Here is a 20703-nt window from a genome sequence, read left to right as displayed (position 1 = left end):
ATAATGATCATATTTATACTGTACACAGCGTGTAATCCTTCAAGTGCTCGACGTCATTTTGCTAATTCACCAGCGGATGTTTGTCTGTACAGTAGGAAGCGCCGATCACAGTGACGTCAACAGCGTGGACCTGGGTGCGTCCCAAATCATCCACTTGTGCCCTCCCTTGCTCCCTACCTTTCATCACCCTATTATTTCCAATGCTGACTAACAAGCAGTGACGCCATGAAGGTATTAAAATAGGAAAGGACGGTTAGTGGTGGTATTGGTACCAGAGCTCCGTATGAACGCTTGTTGTTCGCCATGGATGATTGCTTTAAAAATGATAAATAAATTCAGCTCTGACTGTTTCCTACCTACATATTATTATTATTATTATTATTATTATTATTGTTATTATTATTATTACTATTATTGTTATTATATATTTTTTTTTACTATTATTATTACTATTTTTACTATTATTATTATTACTATTACTATTATTATTATTATTATTATTATTACTATTATTATTATTATTATTATTATTATTATTATTATTGTTGTTGTTGTTGTTAAGCACAGGCAAGTCAAGTTTGACTTCTGGCGACCATATGAATAATGTTTCTGCAATACAGAAACAGTTATAATCAATTTAATTATACATAAAATTTCTCAAAATTCTGGATATTTATGGTGTAGAACCACTAATGTTTCAACTTTTTCTGTTTTACATTTACACACACACACACACACACACACACACACACACACACACACACACACACACACACACACACACACACACACACACACACACACACACACACACACACACACACACACACACACACACACACACACACACACACACACACACACACACACACACACACACACACACACACACACACACACACACACACACACACACACACACACACACACACACACACACACACACACACACACACACACACACACACACACACACACACACACACACACACACACACACACACACACACACATAGCTCAGTGGTTAAGGTACTGGACTAGTAAGCAGAAGGTTGCCGGTTCAAGCCCCGCCACCACCAAGTTGTCACTGTTGGGTCCCTGAGCAAGGCTCTTAACCCTCAGTTGCTCATTGTGTAAGTCGCTTTGGATAAAAGCGTCTGCTAAATGCTGAAAATATAAATGTTAATATGGCCAGTTACACAAGTACTTGTCTCTTAAAAATTTAGGTGAACCTTTGACTTATGACCAAACTGAATAGTGAATGATTTAAAAATGCGTTTTATAAAGAGATTAAATGTACAAGTTGGGCAGAATGAGTTTCTCCACAGTTGCTGTGGTTGCTCAATTGTTTGTTTACCAACCCAAAGCTTCAGGGTTCACAAACTTTCACAAACAGTTGCGGCGGCTTTTGCGCATGCGAAGTAGGCATAGCTGGGTCGTGTGGTTTCACGCATGCGCAGTAATAGAAGCCGTTATGCTGTGAGTGTTGATAGTTGAAGCGGGAAGATTCAGTAAGTGAGACCGCACAGGATATTAATATTAATAACATCATGCCCCGGGAGATTATAACCCTACAGCTCGGACAGTGTGGAAACCAGAGTAAGAGACACATCATACACACTTACATGCCGTTTTATTTGTGCTCGGATACTGACTTTTTCCGTTAATAGGTCAGCTAGCTTGTTATCTAGGATACGGCTTAGAGTGCATACTAACATACTAGCGTACTAAGTAGTATAAGAGATGCGAACTCCGATGGTGTCGGTACTAATTCTTACATACTTGTTAGTATGGTAGTATGCACTTGGTCTCAGCCCTAACCGATCGTTGCTAGGACAAGTTTATTTACTTTTTTAGCTTATTAGCTAGAAGCTAGCGGGCTGTCACGGCTACTAAATGCTGCTTTAATGCGTTTAGGATAGATTTTAGCTAAATACATTACACTGCAAGTGTACCCCGATGTTATTAGCACAGTTAGCCACTTAGCACGTTAGCAAAGTCTGCTAAAGTGGTGGGCACAATGGCTAAACATCTTATTACGACACCTGAATGCATACTTAATTCAGGTATGAGTGGATCAGACACAGCAGCGCTGCTGTAGTTTTTAAATACCGTGTCCACTCACTGTCCACTCTATTAGACACTCCTACCTAGTCTGTCCACCTTGTAGATGTAAAGTCAGAGATGATTGCTCATCTATTGCTGCTGTTTGAGTCGGTCATCTTCTAGACCTTCATCAGTGGTCACAGGACGCTGCCCACGGGGCGCTGTTGGCTGGATATTTTTTGGTTGGCGGACTATTCTCAGTCCAGCAGAGACAGTGAGGTTTAAAAACTCCAGCAGCGCTGCTGTGTCTGATCCACTCATACCAGCACAACACACACACTGCAGTGCTGAGAATCATCCACCACCTAAATAATACTTGCTCTGTAGTGGTCCTGTGGGGGTCCTGACCATTGAAGAACAGCGTGAAAGCAGGTTAAAAAGATATGTAGAGAACCATATGAATTACAGTCAGTAATTGTAGAACTACAAAGTGCTTCTATATGGTAAGTGGAGCTGATAAAATGGACAGTGAGTGTAGAAACAAGGAGGTGGTTTTAATGTTATGGCTGATCGGTGTATATTTTGCAGTGGTCAGACACAGTAAGACTCTGCTATACTTAGGAATGCGTACCGTTCACTGTGTGTGAGAAACGATGCAGCCTTGTAACGTATTACTTCTAGGCTAGACACACAGAATTCACCACTGTAATGGTTTTATTATATTTACTGTCAAGTCCTCACATTCAGTTTTTGTATGTTGCTGTACCTTGTGTTGCAGTTGGTTTTGAGTTCTGGAAACAGCTGTGTGCTGAGCATGGCATCAGTCCTGAGGGCATCGTGGAGGAGTTTGCTACTGAGGGCACTGACCGAAAAGATGTGTTCTTCTATCAGGTCTGTTCTTAATATGCTCGGCTAGACAACCAACGATTACATGCTCTGTGTAGCGTGGGGGGCAAGCAAGCTTAACTGATACTCTGATAACACAATGGTTCTAAAAGTGGGCTCTGGGGACACCTGGGGTGTGTCGGATTGTTTAGGGCCCCCAATTTTACTTATATATTGCTATTTATTGCTATTTAACTGTCAGACCGACAGTCTTTGGCCACTTCTTTTACCTGCTGGGTATTATAGTATTCTGTCTTTGTACAGCAGATGCCTACCAGACAGCAAAGTTAACGTTTGCAGCAGCAATGACAAACCCTGTCGACCTTCCCCCGTCAAGCACAGCCGATTGGACCTGTGTCTGTTGGACGCCTGACTAGGTTCAAGTTGAAAATGCCGAGCTCCAGGCTGTAGTTAAACACAGCAAAAGTGTTTCTCTGCTCAAGCATAGAAAATAACCAGAGAGAATCTGGTCATGTGAGAGTACAGTTGAGGCCAGATGGCATCGGTTGGCCACAAGATGGCACTTGATTCCAAATGTTTGCAGAGAGTTTGTAAAATGGAAGTAGCTCTGGGCCACACACTGGAAGTTCTCAAACTGTCCTCTAAAGGCAAAGACCAGGGAGAGAGAACACCAAATAGTTCATATTATTTAAATACTTATATGGGCAGTAATAATTCTCCTGCTCATTTAATTTCTTAGTGAGTTTATTTTATTGTAATAGTTGTAATAATGGAATTATACAGCATTATTGTGAGATGTTCCCCAAGTACCCCATTCTAATCACCTCTCTTCAGCCATTGATACATATACTCTGTGTTGTCTTTTTCTACAGGCAGATGATGAGCACTACATTCCTCGAGCTGTGCTTTTGGACCTGGAGCCCCGAGTCATCCACACGATATTGAACTCGCCCTATGCCAACCTGTACAACCCAGAGAACATCTACCTCTCTGAGCACGGTGGCGGCGCTGGAAATAACTGGGCTAGCGGCTTTTCCCAGGTTCACTAATAGTACCTATTTAATTCTCTTTTCTTTGTTCTGTTTGAGGTTATCTAGCTACAGCTGTGCAATGACAGGCTGGACAGGGAAAGATCCTGCTCAGGTGGAGCAAAGGTCACACTATACACCACAGAAGGGATGTGGGCTGATGTATAATTCTCTCACAGTTAAAAGTTCACGCACACTTGTAAAAGACATTTCAGAATTTGCTGTTGGCTTTGTGAAAATCTGATGGGTCTCAAATATACATAAACCAACTGAAATTATTAATTTGGTGAGGTTAAATGTTCTATAATGTCATTGCACTTTGTGGCAAGGCTTCCTAAATCCTTTTTGTGATTGATTGACTTAAACTGCTGACTTTTCTGTGCCCACGTCAACAGGGCTAGTTCGGCTGCATCTATTAAAAAGTCAGGATCAGAAAATCTGTCACTTTATGATGAATGAACGTTTGTTCACACATTCAGAGGTCATTTAAAAACATCATTAGATTAGTTCTGTGGAAAGAAGCAGTTGATACATGTATATGTAGTTCATTTTAATTGTTGATCTCACCTCTAACATGTACACATGGCTTGTTTTTAGGGGGAGAAGATTCACGAAGACATTTTTGACATAATAGATCGAGAAGCAGATGGCAGTGACAGTCTGGAGGTGAGATTCTTATTGTAGCATCAGTGTTTAAATAAATTTAATTTGTTTTATAATAGTTGTGCATGTAACAGTCGGGAAGATAGTAAATGTTGGGTTGATGCAAATACGACCAGACATAAAGACCCAAAAGACTTTAATTATGACCTAATTGTTATGGCCAGACGACTGGATTGAAACATCTCCGAAGCAGCATGGGGTGCTTACAGGTAGCCCTAGTGAGTACCCACCGACAGTGGTCAGAGGAAGAACAAGCCATTAACCACCATCAGGTTGTTGTGCAGCCCAGATTCCTTGACCCCGGAGGACATGAGGGCTATGGCACCTGGTTCAAATTGCAGATAATGTTAATACTGGTGATGAGGTGAATGTCACAGAACCCTTCATGTGGCTGCATACCTGTCACAGGCCTGTCATAGTGCCCAAGCTAAATGTTGTCCTCACTCAAAAGCACCTACAGTGGGCACACAGGCATTAGGAACGGAAGAAATTTGATGTGGCAGTAATATGAAACAATAGCGAGCATGAATTCCATGACTTGTACTCCTGTCATTATTTTCTCATGAAGGTTGGCTTGGATTGGCTCGTCTCCTACCTGATTGCCTCCAGATGGAGCAGTGACGTCTGTTTTGCTTGTTCCTTCCCCTCCTTTCATCATTTTGTGCGTCTCTGCGCTGCGGTGGAAGTCGGGCTTTCTTTAGGCTGGTGACGTAAAAGCGCATGCAGACTTGGTTTAAACACGCGCTTATATACGCACCATACGCACCACGGGTTTTTTAATGCCCTGTTAACTTACAAGCGGTTCATGTCCCTCCCTTTAGAACAACAAAGCCTAACCTTTCTCATATTTTTCGCAATTACCAGTCACTCCGTTCCCCGACATCAGGAGCTTGTTTGTGTGCTTTTCGTGGTCGGGCTTAATAATCATCTATAGGTCAGTATAGTTCTCATAGCCCCAAACGGTGCCGCACAGTATGTGTCTGCCCTCCAACACGCACACCACACGCATACACTCCTTTTTACTGAAATCTGTTCTGCTCTGTCTGTGCTTCGCAGGGGTTCGTGCTGTGCCACTCCATCGCTGGAGGCACTGGCTCTGGTCTCGGCTCCTACCTGTTGGAAAAACTCAACGACAGGTTGGAACACGCACACACACGCACAGAGAGAAAGAGAGCGAGAGAGAACACTCCACCTCACATGCTCATTCCCTTTGTCATGTAGTAACTGTATCCTGCAGCTTTGGTCTCCACCCGGCGAGGATAGTTAGCCCTCGACTGTCAGTGTCAGGGCCTATTTTTATACAGCGTGTGCTCAGCGTATGGCAGCAATATGTCAGAAACAGTGTTTTAAATAGTTATGTCAGTAAAAACTGATACAGGAGTGCTGTGCATAGTCATAGTTTGTGTTCATAGTGCACAGGACAATGGTAGGTTTATGGTTAAGGTACTGGACTAGTGATTACCAGGTTGCCACTGTTGGGCCCCTCACTGTATTCGGTCACAATTGTAAGTCGCCTCTGTTAAATGCTTCAAATGTACTAAATACAATCAAGGGCTTGAATTGTATTATGAACAAGCATCAAACTCATGTTAAAACAGCCTATTTCAGGGTTTTTCAACAAATTTTAACAGGCACGAACACAAAATAAACTTGTACGCGATCGCCCCCTTGTGGAGGCTTTACGTTTCATCTTGTAAACCACAGTGGGACCAGATTGCCAGCATTTTTAATAACTTCATCGACCTGGCCGAGTCTGCGGTACGGGAATTGACAGGGTTTCCAGTTGTTGCTGCAAATGCAACCTCTGCTGGCTGGCTGGTTGAGGTGCCTGCGCGAAACGTGGGTGCATTCGTGGAGAGCATAGTGTGACTTAGGGCTGGGCGATTTTCACGATTAATTCGGTTAATTCACATGAACGTTTTCACCCGATGTTAGAAATGTGACAATCGCGATTGTTTACATACTTTATCTTTTAATTAAAATACCAACATGTCATGAGAAACTGACCAGACACTCAGGGAATCAGGGAATGTTTAATATCAAAAGGGCAAAAACAGTGTACAAAACCAGGTAGAGTCCAAAACCAGCGAAAACTAAAACAGTAAACGGAAGACAACAAGGATTATACACGGTAACGGTTAGATTCAGAAATAAGGAGCGCAAACACGATCGGCAAAACGAGACACACAAACAGAGTTCAAATAAGAGTCACTGAATCAAACACAGCCGAACTGAATCAGAACTCCGGAGCCGATGAGCGCGATCAGGATTGACTGACCGGGGACATGTGATAGTCACGTGACAGTCCGTGGGAGCATGGGAATTGTAGTCTATATTGTTAGAAGCAGAATTTAAGACCTCCATCCACCCCCCAGAGTGATTACTTGATACAGACTCACTTCACAGGCTTGTGTTCCTTTTAAGAAACCTGTAAAGAACTTTTTGTAGTTTTGCACTTTTCCTAATGTAAGGAGGTTCTGCTGCACAATATTTAAACTAAGGGTTGTTTGTGAGCTATTCTTATAAAGGATATAGCTAATTAAGATTTCGATTTTGTTTTAATTATTGTTATATCGTTATTGTTATAAAGTTTGAGTCTCTTGAAATGATAATTATAGGTGGTGCTGTTACTATTTTTGCACTTCTGCAGTCTTTTAAATTAAAATGCAAAAAAAATATATATATATTTTCTTTTTTCAATTGCATTATACAAGAACAAAAAAATCGAAATTGTAATCGACAATCGGTAATAATAGCCCTAGTGTGACTCTCCGGTGATACGGCTCTCTGGGAAACGAGACGGCACACGTATTGGAGCGTTTAATCTGCGGATCTGCTTGGTCAGGGAACTAAATTACAATAGTGCAGTGTTTCAAGATGAAACCTCTGAAATTTCAGGCAACATCCGCCTGGCAAAGTAATGCATTAAAGTCATTTTTTGCTGGTGTGAATCTGAAGCTACGACTACGGCGCTCTTTCTACCGTCTGTTTTTTCTTCTTTCAACTTTAGGTATCCCAAGAAGCTGGTGCAGACTTACTCTGTGTTTCCTAACCAGGATGAAATGAGTGATGTGGTAGTGCAGCCCTATAACTCTCTGCTCACACTCAAAAGACTGACCCAGAACGCAGACTGTGTGGTAAGTAAACACACTCACACACACACCTGCACATAAACACAAATCAGCAAAGTCAACACGCAGTAAGAGTGTGCTGAGTTAGCTGGGAGTAGAACAGGGTGTTCTCTTTTCTCTACTGAGCACCCAGCAAACTGCACATTTCCTCTCTCGCGCCCACGGTTACCCGATCCGTCCCTCAGAAACAGACCTCCTTTTCTTCGCTTCTCACTTCCGCTCCCAAAACGGCACAGGGCGAGGAGAGGGCGCAGACGACACTTTCTCTCTTATGTGATCAGGCTGCCTGCTCAACACTTTCTTCACACTTGTAACCTCCAGTGTGCACACAGCTGGCTTCACTGTTCACAGGTACACTGTAGGGCCAAAAGTATGTGAACACCTCCCCACATCGCATTTAAAAGCTGTGGGCATTAATTCGCAGGCGTAACAGGCTTCTTTCACAAGATTTTGGGCGGCACGGTGGCTAAGTGGGTAGCACTGTCGCCTCACAGCAAGAAGGTCCTGGGTTCGATCCCCAGGTGGGGCGATCTGGGTCCTTTCTGTGTGGAGTTTGCATGTTCTCCCCGTGTCTGCGTGGGTTTCCTTCGGGAACTCCGGTTTCCTCCCACAGTCCAAAGACGTGCAAGTGAGGTGAATTGGAGACACCAAATTGTCCATGACTGTGTTTGATATAACCTTGAGAAGTGATTAACCTTGTGTGATGAGTAGCTACCGTTCCTGTCATGAATGTAACCAAAAGTGTAAAACATGACGTTTAAATCCTAATAAACAAACAAACTTTCACAAGATTTTAAAGTCTGTCTGTGGGAATTTGTGCCCATTCAGTCAGAAGAGCATTTCTTAGGCCAGGCACTGATATTGGATGAGCTTGCAAAAGTCCTGGCTTACAAATGATATTCTTATTCAGCCCAAATCTGTTTAATGGGGTTGATGTCCGGGATCTGTGCCACCTTCAAACTTAGTGGACCTTGTTTTGGGCATAATGCCATTAGCTTGCTCAGCACTAGAAACATGTTTTACACACTTGCTTATAGTTTGCGGTTTTACCAAGCTCTTTGTCTTGTCTCGCTCTCTTTTTTAAGGTGGTGCTGGATAACACGGCCCTGAACAGGATAGCTACAGACAGACTGCACATCCAGAATCCCTCGTTCTCACAGATCAACCAGCTGGTAAACCTTACCGAGCAAATTAATCCTTGTGAAAGTGTGTGCGCGCTATTCTGTGCTGTTAATGACAGCAGGGCATCCAGAATAAAAACTGTACCGAGTCTAGTATGTGGACCAGAATGATCAGTTTCTAATCTGATTGCTTGAAGTGTGTTCTCATGTGAACACACTCAGCGATAATATGGCTAACAGCTAGTCTAGACAGCACAATTGTACCAAGCTTGCAATTGGCAAAGAGATCCGTTAGCCGACTGGCACAGCAGTCAGTATAACTGGTTGCGTTTTACAATTTAATGGGCTGCATGGCACACTTGTAGCAGCAGATGTTGGCTTTTTACGCAGACAGCCAAACATCGAGCAGCCAGTGAAAAACAAGCTTGTGTACAACGCAGATTTACAGTAAAACAGAATTGCACTCTGTGACCGGAATGGAAAAGCCCTAAATTCGATTTATTTCAGCACAACTGATTCATTGACAGCAGTCACGCATGAAAGGCACATGAAACTGGTTAGAATGATTCATGGTTCGAGTGATTCACTCTCAAGGTATTTCTTCTAGAGAAGAAATTGATATCAGTGACATCCAAGCAAAACAGAAATTGTTTTCTTTCTGTTTGTTATTTTGGATTCATGACGTCAGACTTGCTCACATTGTTGAAGTCTTGTTTCTTCTGAATGGGGGCTGAACTCCAGTAAACGCTCCTAATCATCCTGGCATCGGCACACTGCTGGTGGCTCGCGTCTTTAAAAAAATTACCAGTTATGGTTCTGGACTAGTGATCAGAAGGTTAAAGTCCCAGTTTGGCCCCTAAGCAAGGCCCTTAACAATGTTCTCCCCGTGTCTGTGTGGGTTTCCTCCGGGAGCGCCGGTTTTCTTCCCACAGTCCAAAAACATGCAAGTCAGGTGAAATGGAGACACCATTTACATTTTTGGCATTTAGCAGACGCCTTTATCCAAAGTGATTTATAGTACAGTTACATTATACAATTACATTATACAGTTATATACAGTGTATCACAAAAGTGAGTACACCCCTCACATTTCTGCAGATATTTAAGTATATCTTTTCATGGGACAACACTGACAAAATGACACTTTGACACAATGAAAAGTAGTCTGTGTGCAGCTTATATAACAGTGTAAATTTATTCTTCCCTCAAAATAACTCAATATACAGCCATTAATGTCTAAACCACCGGCAACAAAAGTGAGTACACCCCTTAGTGAAAGTTCCTAAAGTGTCAATATTTTGTGTGGCCACCATTATTTCCCAAAACTGCCTTAACTCTCCTGGGCATGGAGTTTACCAGAGCTTCACAGGTTGCCACTGGAATGCGTTTCCACTCCTCCATGACGACATCACGGAGCTGGCGGATATTCGAGACTTTGCGCTCCTCCACCTTCCGCTTGAGGATGCCCCAAAGATGTTCTATTGGGTTTAGGTCTGGAGACATGCTTGGCCAGTCCATCACCTTTACCCTCAGCCTCTTCAATAAAGCAGTGGTCGTCTTAGAGGTGTGTTTGGGGTCATTATCATGCAGGAACACTGCCCTGCGACCCAGTTTCCGGAGGGAGGGGATCATGCTCTGCTTCAGTATTTCACAGTACATATTGGAGTCCATGTGTCCCTCAATGAAATGTAACTCCCCAACACCTGCTGCACTCATGCAGCCCCAGACCATGGCATTCCCACCACCATGCTTGACTGTAGGCATGACACACTTATCTTTGTACTCCTCACCTGATTGCCACCACACATGCTTGAGACCATCTGAACCAAACAAATGAATCTTGGTCTCATCAGACCATAGGACATGGTTCCAGTAATCCATGTCCTTTGTTGACATGTCTTCAGCAAACTGTTTGCGGGCTTTCTTGTGTAGAGACTTCAGAAGAGGCTTCCTTCTGGGGTGACAGCCATGCAGACCAATTTGATGTAGTGTGCGGTGTATGGTCTGAGCACTGACAGGCTGACCCCCCACCTTTTCAATCTCTGCAGCAATGCTGACAGCACTCCTGCGCCTATCTTTCAAAGACAGCAGTTGGATGTGACGCTGAGCACGTGCACTCAGCTTCTTTGGACGACCAACGCGAGGTCTGTTCTGAGTGGACCCTGCTCTTTTAAAACGCTGGATGATCTTGGCCACTGTGCTGCAGCTCAGTTTCAGGGTGTTGGCAATCTTCTTGTAGCCTTGGCCATCTTCATGTAGCGCAACTATTCGTCTTTTAAGATCCTCAGAGAGTTCTTTGCCATGAGGTGCCATGTTGGAACTTTCAGTGACCAGTATGAGAGAGTGTGAGAGCTGTACTACACACCTGCTCCCTATGCACACCTGAGACCTAGTAACACTAACAAATCACATGACATTTTGGAGGGAAAATGACAAGCAGTGCTCAATTTGGACATTTAGGGGTGTAGTCTCTTAGGGGTGTACTCACTTTTGTTGCCGGTGGTTTAGACATTAATGGCTGTATATTGAGTTATTTTGAGGGAAGAATACATTTACACTGTTATATAAGCTGCACACAGACTACTTTTCATTGTGTCAAAGTGTCATTTTGTCAGTGTTGTCCCATGAAAAGATATACTTAAATATCTGCAGAAATGTGAGGGGTGTACTCACTTTTGTGATACACTGTATATACTGAGCAATTGAGGCTTAAGGGCCTTGCTCAAGGGCCCAACAGCAGCAACCTGGAAGTGGTGGGGCTTGAACCAGCAACCTTCGGATTACTAGTCCTGTACCTTAACCACAAGGCTACGACTTGGACCAAATTGGACCAAATTGTCCATGACTGTGTTTGACATTAAAACTTGTGAACTAATGAATCTTGTGTAATGAGTAACTACCGTTCCTGTCATGAATGTAACCAAAGTGTAAAACATGACGTTAAAATCCTAATAAACAAACAAACAAGGCCCTTAACACTCGATTGCTTTGGATAAAAACGTCAGCTTAATGCTATAAATGTAACTACTGTTTTCTAAAAGCTAAAATAATGATTAGTGATAGAGCACACTGTATTATTATTATTATTATTATTATTATTATTATGTAACAACAAGCTAAGATTGAGTCTCACACACATGATTTTCACTACTGATCTGCAGTTCTGTGTCACCGTCCATCCAGAAAGATCCATAAACATGCCCTGAATTGTGATACTTGGCATTACCAAGTTGTAGTTCAGACTCGTGCTGACTAATGGTGAGTGTGTTTGTTGATACAAACATTTACCTGTGCTATGACAGAAGCGTAAGTTGCTAAACCTGTGGCGTGACACCGGGCTGAAACCGGGCCAGTCAGACATGTAATGGCACTTCAGCGAACTAATAATTACTCTCATAACCTTCTATTACTTTGCCATGGCCTAACATGGCACACCTTTCATTTCTCCCCCTCGTTCTGTCTAAGTTTCGTTGATGTGGACTTGGGCCATTTGTTTAGCCATTGGGCTCTCCCACCGGTCCCCTCACTTGCTCTGTTGGCTCTGACATGAACTACACAGATTCATTTCTAGGTAGTTGTTTTAAGAACAAGTTGTCAATTACATGTAGCACTTGGATCACCAAACCTAGGACCTGCCTCAGGCTGATGGGTCTCTTTGTCAGTGCAACATCAGTAAAGAATCCTGACTTGATGAGTTTGGTGATGCCAATTAATCTCTCCTATTAATAAAGGAGACATATGTGGACCTTGGGCATCTGAGTCCTCATTTACAAAATGTGCAGCAGTTTAAAAGGAGGTAGTGGCAGGATTCAAAGAAAAGGTCATGTGGTAGTCAAGCCTGGGCTAGTGGTAGGGAAACAGGGCACCCAGTTTCCTAAAAATCCTAGAATAATGGAGTAATAATAATGTCTGACTGTCACAATTTCCTTTTTTCTTTATAATTGAACCTAGTCAGGCTGATCTGTACTTACTGGGCTTTTGACATGGACTATAGTAGAGCCTATAGATAATATAAACGTTTGGGCACGTGATTAGGCACCCACATGATGAAATTAAAGGCAGTGTTATGACAGGACTAGTGAAAGGACTCAGAAGGCCAAGAATGAGCTGGATTAAGAACATTACAACATGGATTAGATTATTAGGGGTTGGTCTGCTACAAGCAACACAAGACAGGAGAAAGCATCAGTGAAGCCAAACATCACATAAATGGTTGCAGTGACAGCATAGTGACATGACGTAAATAAAGAGGGGAAAAAAAACCTTCAAACTCAAAGCAATACACGCTCGTGCAGCAGCTATTAAGAACGTGCACCACACACCTTTTATTTGTTTGTTCCTTCTTCCTATGTAAGTTCTCTGGCATTGGGCCAGGAGTGTAACTACAGGGCTCAGCAGTTTCCCCTCGAGGCATTTAGTTCCAGTCTTGTTATTAGTGGCAGCTTGACCACACCGAAACGCTCCTGAGCTGCCTTCAATCTGTCATCCGACTGCAATTTGGCAGATGACAGTTCGTGAACACACCCGCATGACTAAGACGAGACAGAGTGCGGTCTGTCTACGGCAATAGAAAAGGCACTTTACTTTGTTCCACATTTCTACATTTTATTTCTATTTTCTCCTGATTTAGTGTAGTCAATCTGTCTTCCGCTGCTGTGGATCCCTGATTGCGTTTGATGAGGGCATATTGCTGCTCACGTACCCTCTGACACATGCACAGCCCTAGTGGACCCCTTGTTTACGCTAGTGCTTTTGCACAGGCGCCATTATCCGCTAAACAGGGTCCTTGCACAGACATTCGAATGTTTTCTCACGTGTAAATCTCTCTCTGATCCCCAGGTCTCCACCATCATGTCTGCCAGCACGACGACGCTCCGCTACCCTGGATACATGAACAACGATCTCATTGGTTTGATCGCGTCCCTCATCCCCACTCCCCGCCTCCACTTCCTAATGACTGGCTACACACCGCTGACCACCGACCAATCAGTAAGCGATGATCGACTTCACGTCCACTGGACAGCGCTTTACAATTGTGTTAGAAGAATGCAATCATGGGATCTACGTTCATAGGTAGCCAGTGTGAGGAAGACTACAGTGCTGGACGTGATGAGGAGGCTCCTCCAGCCCAAGAACGTCATGGTGTCGACAGGCCGAGACCGCCAGACTAACCACTGTTACATCGCCATCCTGAACATCATCCAGGGGGAGGTGGATCCTACACAGGTGTGTGTGTGTGTGTGTGTGTACAGGATGGTATCTCAGAGATGGAAATACTAGGGTTAGGGGTGTGACTGTTCATATTTTACACTGGTCTTGGTTCTGAAAGCATTTCTGTTTTTCTTTTCTCCACAAACATTTCAGAACATCTTCAGGCACCTAACAAACAAATACGAGATGAATTCTAATGTTCGTTACAGTTAAAAAAGGTTCAATTAGGTCTGCAACTACAATTCCTTTAAAGTAGTGATTTATTTTTGGGCAGAGCCTTCCAGTAGCTCCCTTGTACCCTTAACACTTGAATGGTCTCACCAAAGAAATAACGTTTAAAAAATATATTTCTTTGCATTTCTCAGTTTCTTGGGACTAAACCAACAACAAACAATTAATATTTATTTACTAGTGCACACAGTATTGTTAATGAGCCTCTACCAAACAACTTTCATGGATGATTGTTCAGCTGCTACAGTGTATCACAAAAGTGAGTACACCCCTCACATTTCTGCAGATATTTAAGTATATCTTTTCATGGGACAACACTGACAAAATGACACTTTGACACAATGAAAAGTAGTCTGTGTGCAGCTTATATAACAGTGTACATTTATTCTTCCCTCAAAATAACTGAATATACAGCCATTAATGTCTAAACCACCGGCAACAAAAGTGAGTACACCCCTTAGTGAAAGTTCCTGAAGTGTCAATATTTTGTGTGGCCACCATTATTTTCCAGAACTGCCTTAACTCTCCTGGGCATGGAGTTTACCAGAGCTTCACAGGTTGCCACTGGAATGCTTTTCCACTCCTCCATGACGACATCACGGAGCTGGCGGATATTCGAGACTTTGCGCTCCTCCACCTTCCGCTTGAGGATGCCCCAAAGATGTTCTATTGGGTTTAGGTCTGGAGACATGCTTGGCCAGTCCATCACCTTTACCCTCAGCCTCTTCAATAAAGCAGTGGTCGTCTTAGAGGTGTGTTTGGGGTCATTATCATGCTGGAACACTGCCCTGCGACCCAGTTTCCGGAGGGAGGGGATCATGCTCTGCTTCAGTATTTCACAGTACATATTGGAGTTCATGTGTCCCTCAATGAAATGTAACTCCCCAACACCTGCTGCTCTCATGCAGCCCCAGACCATGGCATTCCCACCACCATGCTTGACTGTAGGCATGACACACTTATCTTTGTACTCCTCACCTGATTGCCACCACACATGCTTGAGACAATCTGAACCAAACAAATTAATCTTGGTCTCATCAGACCATAGGACATGGTTCCAGTAATCCATGTCCTTTGTTGACATGTCTTCAGCAAACTGTTTGCGGGCTTTCTTGTGTAGAGACTTCAGAAGAGGCTTCCTTCTGGGGTGACAGCCATGCAGACCAATTTGATGTAGTGTGCAGCGTATGGTCTGAGCACTGACAGGCCGACCCCCCACCTTTTCAATCTCTGCAGCAATGCTGACAGCACTCCTGCGCCTATCTTTCAAAGACAGCAGTTGGAGGTGACGCTGAGCACGTGCACTCAGCTTCTTTGGACGACCAACGCGAGGTCTGTTCTGAGTGGAACCTGCTCTTTTAAAACGCTGGATGATCTTGGCCACTGTGCTGCAGCTCAGTTTCAGGGTGTTGGCAATCTTCTTGTAGCCTTGGCCATCTTCATGTAGCGCAACAATTCGTCTTTTAAGATCCTCAGAGAGTTCTTTGCCATGAGGTGCCATGTTGGAACTTTCAGTGACCAGTATGAGAGAGTGTGAGAGCTGTACTACTAAATTGAACACACCTGCTCCCTATGCACACCTGAGACCTAGTAACACTAACAAATCACATGACATTTTGGAGGGAAAATGACAAGCAGTGCTCAATTTGGACATTTAGGGGTGTAGTCTCTTAGGGGTGTATTCACTTTTGTTGCCGGTGGTTTAGACATTAATGGCTGTATATTCAGTTATTTTGAGGGAAGAATAAATTTACACTGTTATATAAGCTGCACACAGACTACTTTTCATTGTGTCAAAGTGTCATTTTGTCAGTGTTGTCCCATGAAAAGATATACTTAAATATCTGCAGAAATGTGAGGGGTGTACTCACTTTTGTGATACACTGTAGCTGACATAAAGGTTAGAAAGACTGTTTTCTTAAAACCACAGCGTCATCTACCAATATTTTTGAGTTCAACACATGTTAACCAAGAAGTAGATACAGCACAAACAAGATTATTTAAATACAGCTTATTTTTACCCAAGTAATGGTTGGGCAGACTAGTAAAGGGTTAAGGCAGACACCCCACAGGTTGAATACCACTGCCATAAAGTACTGCGTACATATTTTAGTTTCTAGCTTCTCATTGGTGCCTGGGTGGCACGGTGGTTCGGTGGGTAGCACCGTCACCTCACAGCAAGAAGGTCCTGGGTTCGATCCACAGGTGGGTCCTTTCTGTGTGGAGTTTGAATGTTCTCCCCGTGTCTGCGTGTGTTCCCTGAGACGTGCACGTGAGGTGAATTGGAGATACAAAATTGTCCATGACTGTGTTCGATATAATCTTGTGAACTGATGAATGTTGTGTAATGAGTAACTACCGTTCCTGTCATGAATGTAACCAAAGTGTAAAACATGACGTTAAAATCTTAATAAACAAACAAACATTGGTGCCTATATTCAGTTATATTCAAGCAACATCACACTCACATCTTGCGGTTATACAGAACATCTCAATATCAGCACACCGTGATTAGATCAAACAGCCTTGTGCTGAAGACAATATTCATTATAACAGCACAGACTCAAGTGTGATGTTGCTTTTATACAACAGTTTTATTAGCCAACAAGCAATAACATCATGATTTCATTCTTTCTTTTACTTGGCGTACACAAAGTCCTGGACTGTTGCCAGGCAACACAAACAATCCTGCACACTAAATAGCTCCTACTTTGTTTGGTTAGGGCTACACCTTACCGCGGGCCGGCTACTTTCTACTATGCACATGTATGTTTATGTGCAACCGGAAAGCAAAGAGTCTGTTAAGTCATTTGGGTAGCGGACAGTGCATAGATTGTTTTCAGTGATTATTATGTTCTGCGATATGTTAATAAGAATTTATATAGTGTGTTGACGTATGTAATTAACAGTTATTACACATGTAAAGCAGAGCTACATATAGTATAAAACACTGCTGCTGTTTTACTGTGTATCAGTGCTCCTTGGATCCTTTATTTCTAATTAAATTACTTGGTTGGAACTGTTATATTGTCAATTATTATTGATGCTGTAAACTCATCAGCAGCATTAATATTGCAGGTATGTTTTAGAAGCAGGGCAGATAATGCAGTCATCATTCATCTCCATTCCCATGGTTACCGAGTAGTATTGTTTAACTGCTACAGTCGTAGAGATGTACAACACTTCACTATTCAATCAAAAGCTACATATTTTAATGTCTTTTAGTTTCATCACTCTCCTCTACCTGTCTCTCCTCATTTAGGTCCACAAGAGTCTTCAGAGGATCCGAGAGAGGAAGTTGGCTAGCTTTATCCCATGGGGTCCTGCCAGCATTCAAGTGGCGCTGTCCCGAAAGTCTCCCTATTTGCCCTCGGCTCACCGTGTCAGCGGCCTCATGATGGCCAATCACACCAGCATCTCCTCGGTAAGCTCCGCTAAGAAAGAGAACGGGTTTAAAAGTCAGAATTTTTTCACTTTACTTTTCACTGACTAACTGCCAGATTAAAGAAGGGTGCAAAAACTCGTACCTTGTAGTTGCACGTTTGTGTCACCCTATGTGGTTTTGCTTTTACAAGTAAAGTGCACTGCACATCTTTTATTTGTCTGGGCCAAGTCTTAAGCTTCAGGGTTCTGTGGTTTTGCCACAGTGTGTTTAGTTTCAGTCGCGTCATGAGTGGAAATGTAACCGAACCGTCACTCATCTCTTCTGTTTGCTGCCAATTATCCATGCAACAGGTTTTGAACAGCATTTTACTGCATCTTAAACATTCAGACTTTTCTATAGGCTTCGTCAGCAACTACTGTTACAGCCTGCTGAGGTTCTGGACCTCGTTTAGAGCTTGTTTTGTGTAACAGGACTTGATGTGAGAATGAAATACATAACTCATAATTTGCATAAATGGGGGGGGGGGGGGGGGGTTTACATGGAGAATAGCGTGACATTCAGTATGGGATACGGCTCTGGCAACCCACCACTGGTAGGTGAAAAGGCAGGGTAATCTCTTCTTGGACAGGATGGGGTGGTGTAAGCCAAACCCTGGACAATGGGTCACAGAGAAAAATAATAATAGTTAAATACATTTATTTTAACAGGCACATAAACACAAAATGAACTTGTCCATGTGCGCCCCAATGTGGAGGCTTTACATTACATCTTGTAAACCACAGTGAGACCAGATTGCCACCTTTTTATTAATAAGGTATATTTAGTTTCGGTGCATTGTTTGTGTTGCCTGGTTCGCTTGAAAAAAAATGTTGTAAGTGGCAGTGGCCCTACACTGAAAACGACTAAAACTGCTGCCCATCATCTGAATTTGTCGGCTTACTAAGTCCTAACTAGGAGACGTTTCAATTGAAATTATGGACACGTTCCCAATATATGCTGTAATGATGTTTCTAGCTTTTTATAGGCAGCTATGTAACCAAGTATGTAGAAAATATAAAAAATAATGACACCTCCCTCTTAAGAAAAGTGTTATAGCTATTCAGACCAGTGTTTCAGTGCTGAGATCTTCCTTTCCGTCCTTCCTTTAGCTGTTCGACAGGACGTGCCGTCAGTACGACAAGCTGCGAAAGCGCGAGGCTTTCCTCGAGCAGTTCCGCAAAGAGGACATGTTCAAGGACAACTTCGACGAGCTGGACGACTCACGCGAGGTGGTGCAGCACCTGATTGACGAGTACAGCGCAGCCACGCGGCCCGACTACATCTCCTGGGGGGCGCAGGAGCAGTAAAACACCCGCTAAAAGAAACCACCTCAGACTCTGAGGTCTAACTGTAGGGCTGAGCTCAGAGTGCGGCGAAGGAGACTCTTCTGAACCTGATGTATAAAGTGTTTGAATGTTCTGTATGAAGTGTACAGATCTGTATACAGTTACCGTGTTCCTACACCGTGTTCACCATGAGAAGCACTATGTAGATGTAAATGACATGTATAGTTCCCCCGTTACTAAGCCCCCTCTATAATGGAAACCATGCGATCAACCCAGATGATGGGGACTCAGTAAAGCACTTAGAGTTGTAGGATGGGCTTTGGTGACTAAATTCAACTGATAGCACGGTGTAATTCAGAAATATTAACCAGACTGAAGAGTTTGATTATTTAGCACTGATTGGAAACATTTCATACATAATAGTTTTATGGAACTGATCTCTGAAGAAGAGCTTAGAAGAAATAGAAGCACAGAGAATGTGTAAAATTCACCAGTGTTTTTAAACAGTACGTTCTGAACTCACATAAAGCATATTATCACTATCGTGTTAATACCCATGTTAACGTCTGTTTAACAACCAATAAAAATAGAGAAATTACCATACCTCAGTGTCACATTGCTTAAAAACACACCATATCCAGGTACCAGTCAGCGTCCCGAACTTTTCTTAAGTGCCGATAAGTCGATTCAGACTCCGAACATCCTGTCAAAGTGATGACCCTGATGGGAAGAAAGGACAAAGACAAAAAGGAAAGGATCCAAGAAGCCGATTCAGCAATTAGCCGGCACTTTCTGTATTTAACTCACACTTAGTTCTGCTTTTAATCCACACACACACACACACACACATTTCTCTATAAAGCAAACATGTGGCATTCAGTGTCTTGCAGCCTGACTGTATTATTCCAGTTGTTAATTGGTTGGACTCATGCTGATCAACATTTCAGCAGACCGTTCTGATAAATGCTCCTAGATTCAAACTCCTAATTAAACAGTTCGACTGAAATTTAAATACACAATTTTAGCACTGGAGCTTTGAGGCCGTCGTTACTAACAAAAAACAAAAGAAGGGGGTTCAGGGTGTAATACTGCATTGCTTCCAGTGATGATGATGATGAACAAGGGACATTTGTGCTCTTTTCCAGCAGTGGTTTCAAATCAGAATGTAAACTCACTGTTACAGGTTTAGTTTTATTCTGTTTGTTCAATAGGAATAAGAATCACAACATTATAAACTATTGTTATATTTTCATTGCTTGTGTTCTCTGCTTTTTTCCTCTCAATTGTATATATACATTTAACAAGGTTATGTGAATAAATCTTTTTCAAGCAGCTCTTGTACTGTTTTGTAAAGACCAAAGAGTTTCAGCTATTTCATGTATTTGATTAAGCAAACGCTTCCAACCTCCAATTCCAATGTTCACACCCTGTTTCATTTTAGTTTCTGGATGAATTTGTTTCGTAGGTATATACGCACACAATACAATGTGTACACACTTCAACAAAAGAAAAACAACTCTAAATTTATACAGACATCAAGGGATGAAAATATTATGCTGTTACAATCCACCTCTTAACATCATAACATGCATTTCCACTGTAATTTTATTCAGTTTCGAAAGTCCGTAGATGACATCTATTAAAGTGTGTATAAATCTTTCGCTCCTCTGTGTGTATGCTCTTGCAGTGCTGCACCTGAAGTAGTTTATGGTCACT

At 42.6% G+C, this 20703-nt stretch overlaps 1 protein-coding gene and 1 long non-coding RNA gene across 3 annotated transcripts; one reads left to right on the top strand and one right to left on the bottom strand.

Moving 5' to 3' along the window:
* Window positions 1–1492: 1492 nt before the first annotated feature.
* On the top strand, window positions 1493–20319 carry tubg1 (tubulin, gamma 1). Of its 2 annotated transcripts, none has more exons than XM_063018653.1 (11): window positions 1493–1599; window positions 2825–2937; window positions 3765–3932; window positions 4518–4586; window positions 5640–5719; window positions 7594–7720; window positions 8800–8886; window positions 13675–13824; window positions 13909–14061; window positions 17540–17701; window positions 18811–20319. In XM_063018653.1, the coding sequence occupies exons 1-11, from the start codon at window positions 1551–1553 to the stop codon at window positions 19006–19008; spliced, it is 1356 nt and encodes a 451-aa protein (XP_062874723.1). In that variant the 5' UTR covers window positions 1493–1550; the 3' UTR covers window positions 19009–20319. The 2 variants fall into 2 exon arrangements, with proteins under 2 accessions (XP_062874723.1, XP_062874724.1); XM_063018654.1 differs by lacking the exon at window positions 1493–1599 and adding an exon at window positions 2005–2066.
* LOC134335987 (uncharacterized) lies at window positions 17468–19672 on the bottom strand. The gene is made up of 3 exons (XR_010015677.1): window positions 19592–19672; window positions 18250–18313; window positions 17468–17711 (listed from the first exon to the last, which is right to left on the bottom strand). It is a non-coding gene; the product is annotated as an uncharacterized LOC134335987 (long non-coding RNA).
* Window positions 20320–20703: the final 384 nt, after the last annotated feature.

The sequence above is a fragment of the Trichomycterus rosablanca genome, chromosome 22, assembly GCF_030014385.1.
Source record: "Trichomycterus rosablanca isolate fTriRos1 chromosome 22, fTriRos1.hap1, whole genome shotgun sequence".
NCBI lineage: Eukaryota > Metazoa > Chordata > Actinopteri > Siluriformes > Trichomycteridae > Trichomycterus > Trichomycterus rosablanca.
Note: the sequence above shows the minus strand (reverse complement) of the source record. Positions and strands in the feature narration are given on the sequence as shown.

What these genes read in the sequence shown, in the direction of transcription:
- tubg1 (XM_063018653.1), top strand. Translation starts at nt 1,551, where the DNA reads ATGCCCCGGGAGATTATAACCCTACAGCTCGGACAGTGTGGAAACCAG. An exon ending in AAGATGTGTTCTTCTATCAG is followed by an intron (nt 2,938 to 3,764) that starts GTCTGTTCTTAA and finishes CTTTTTCTACAG; the next exon opens with GCAGATGATGAGCACTACAT. An exon ending in CGCTGACCACCGACCAATCA is followed by an intron (nt 13,825 to 13,908) that starts GTAAGCGATGAT and finishes CTACGTTCATAG; the next exon opens with GTAGCCAGTGTGAGGAAGAC.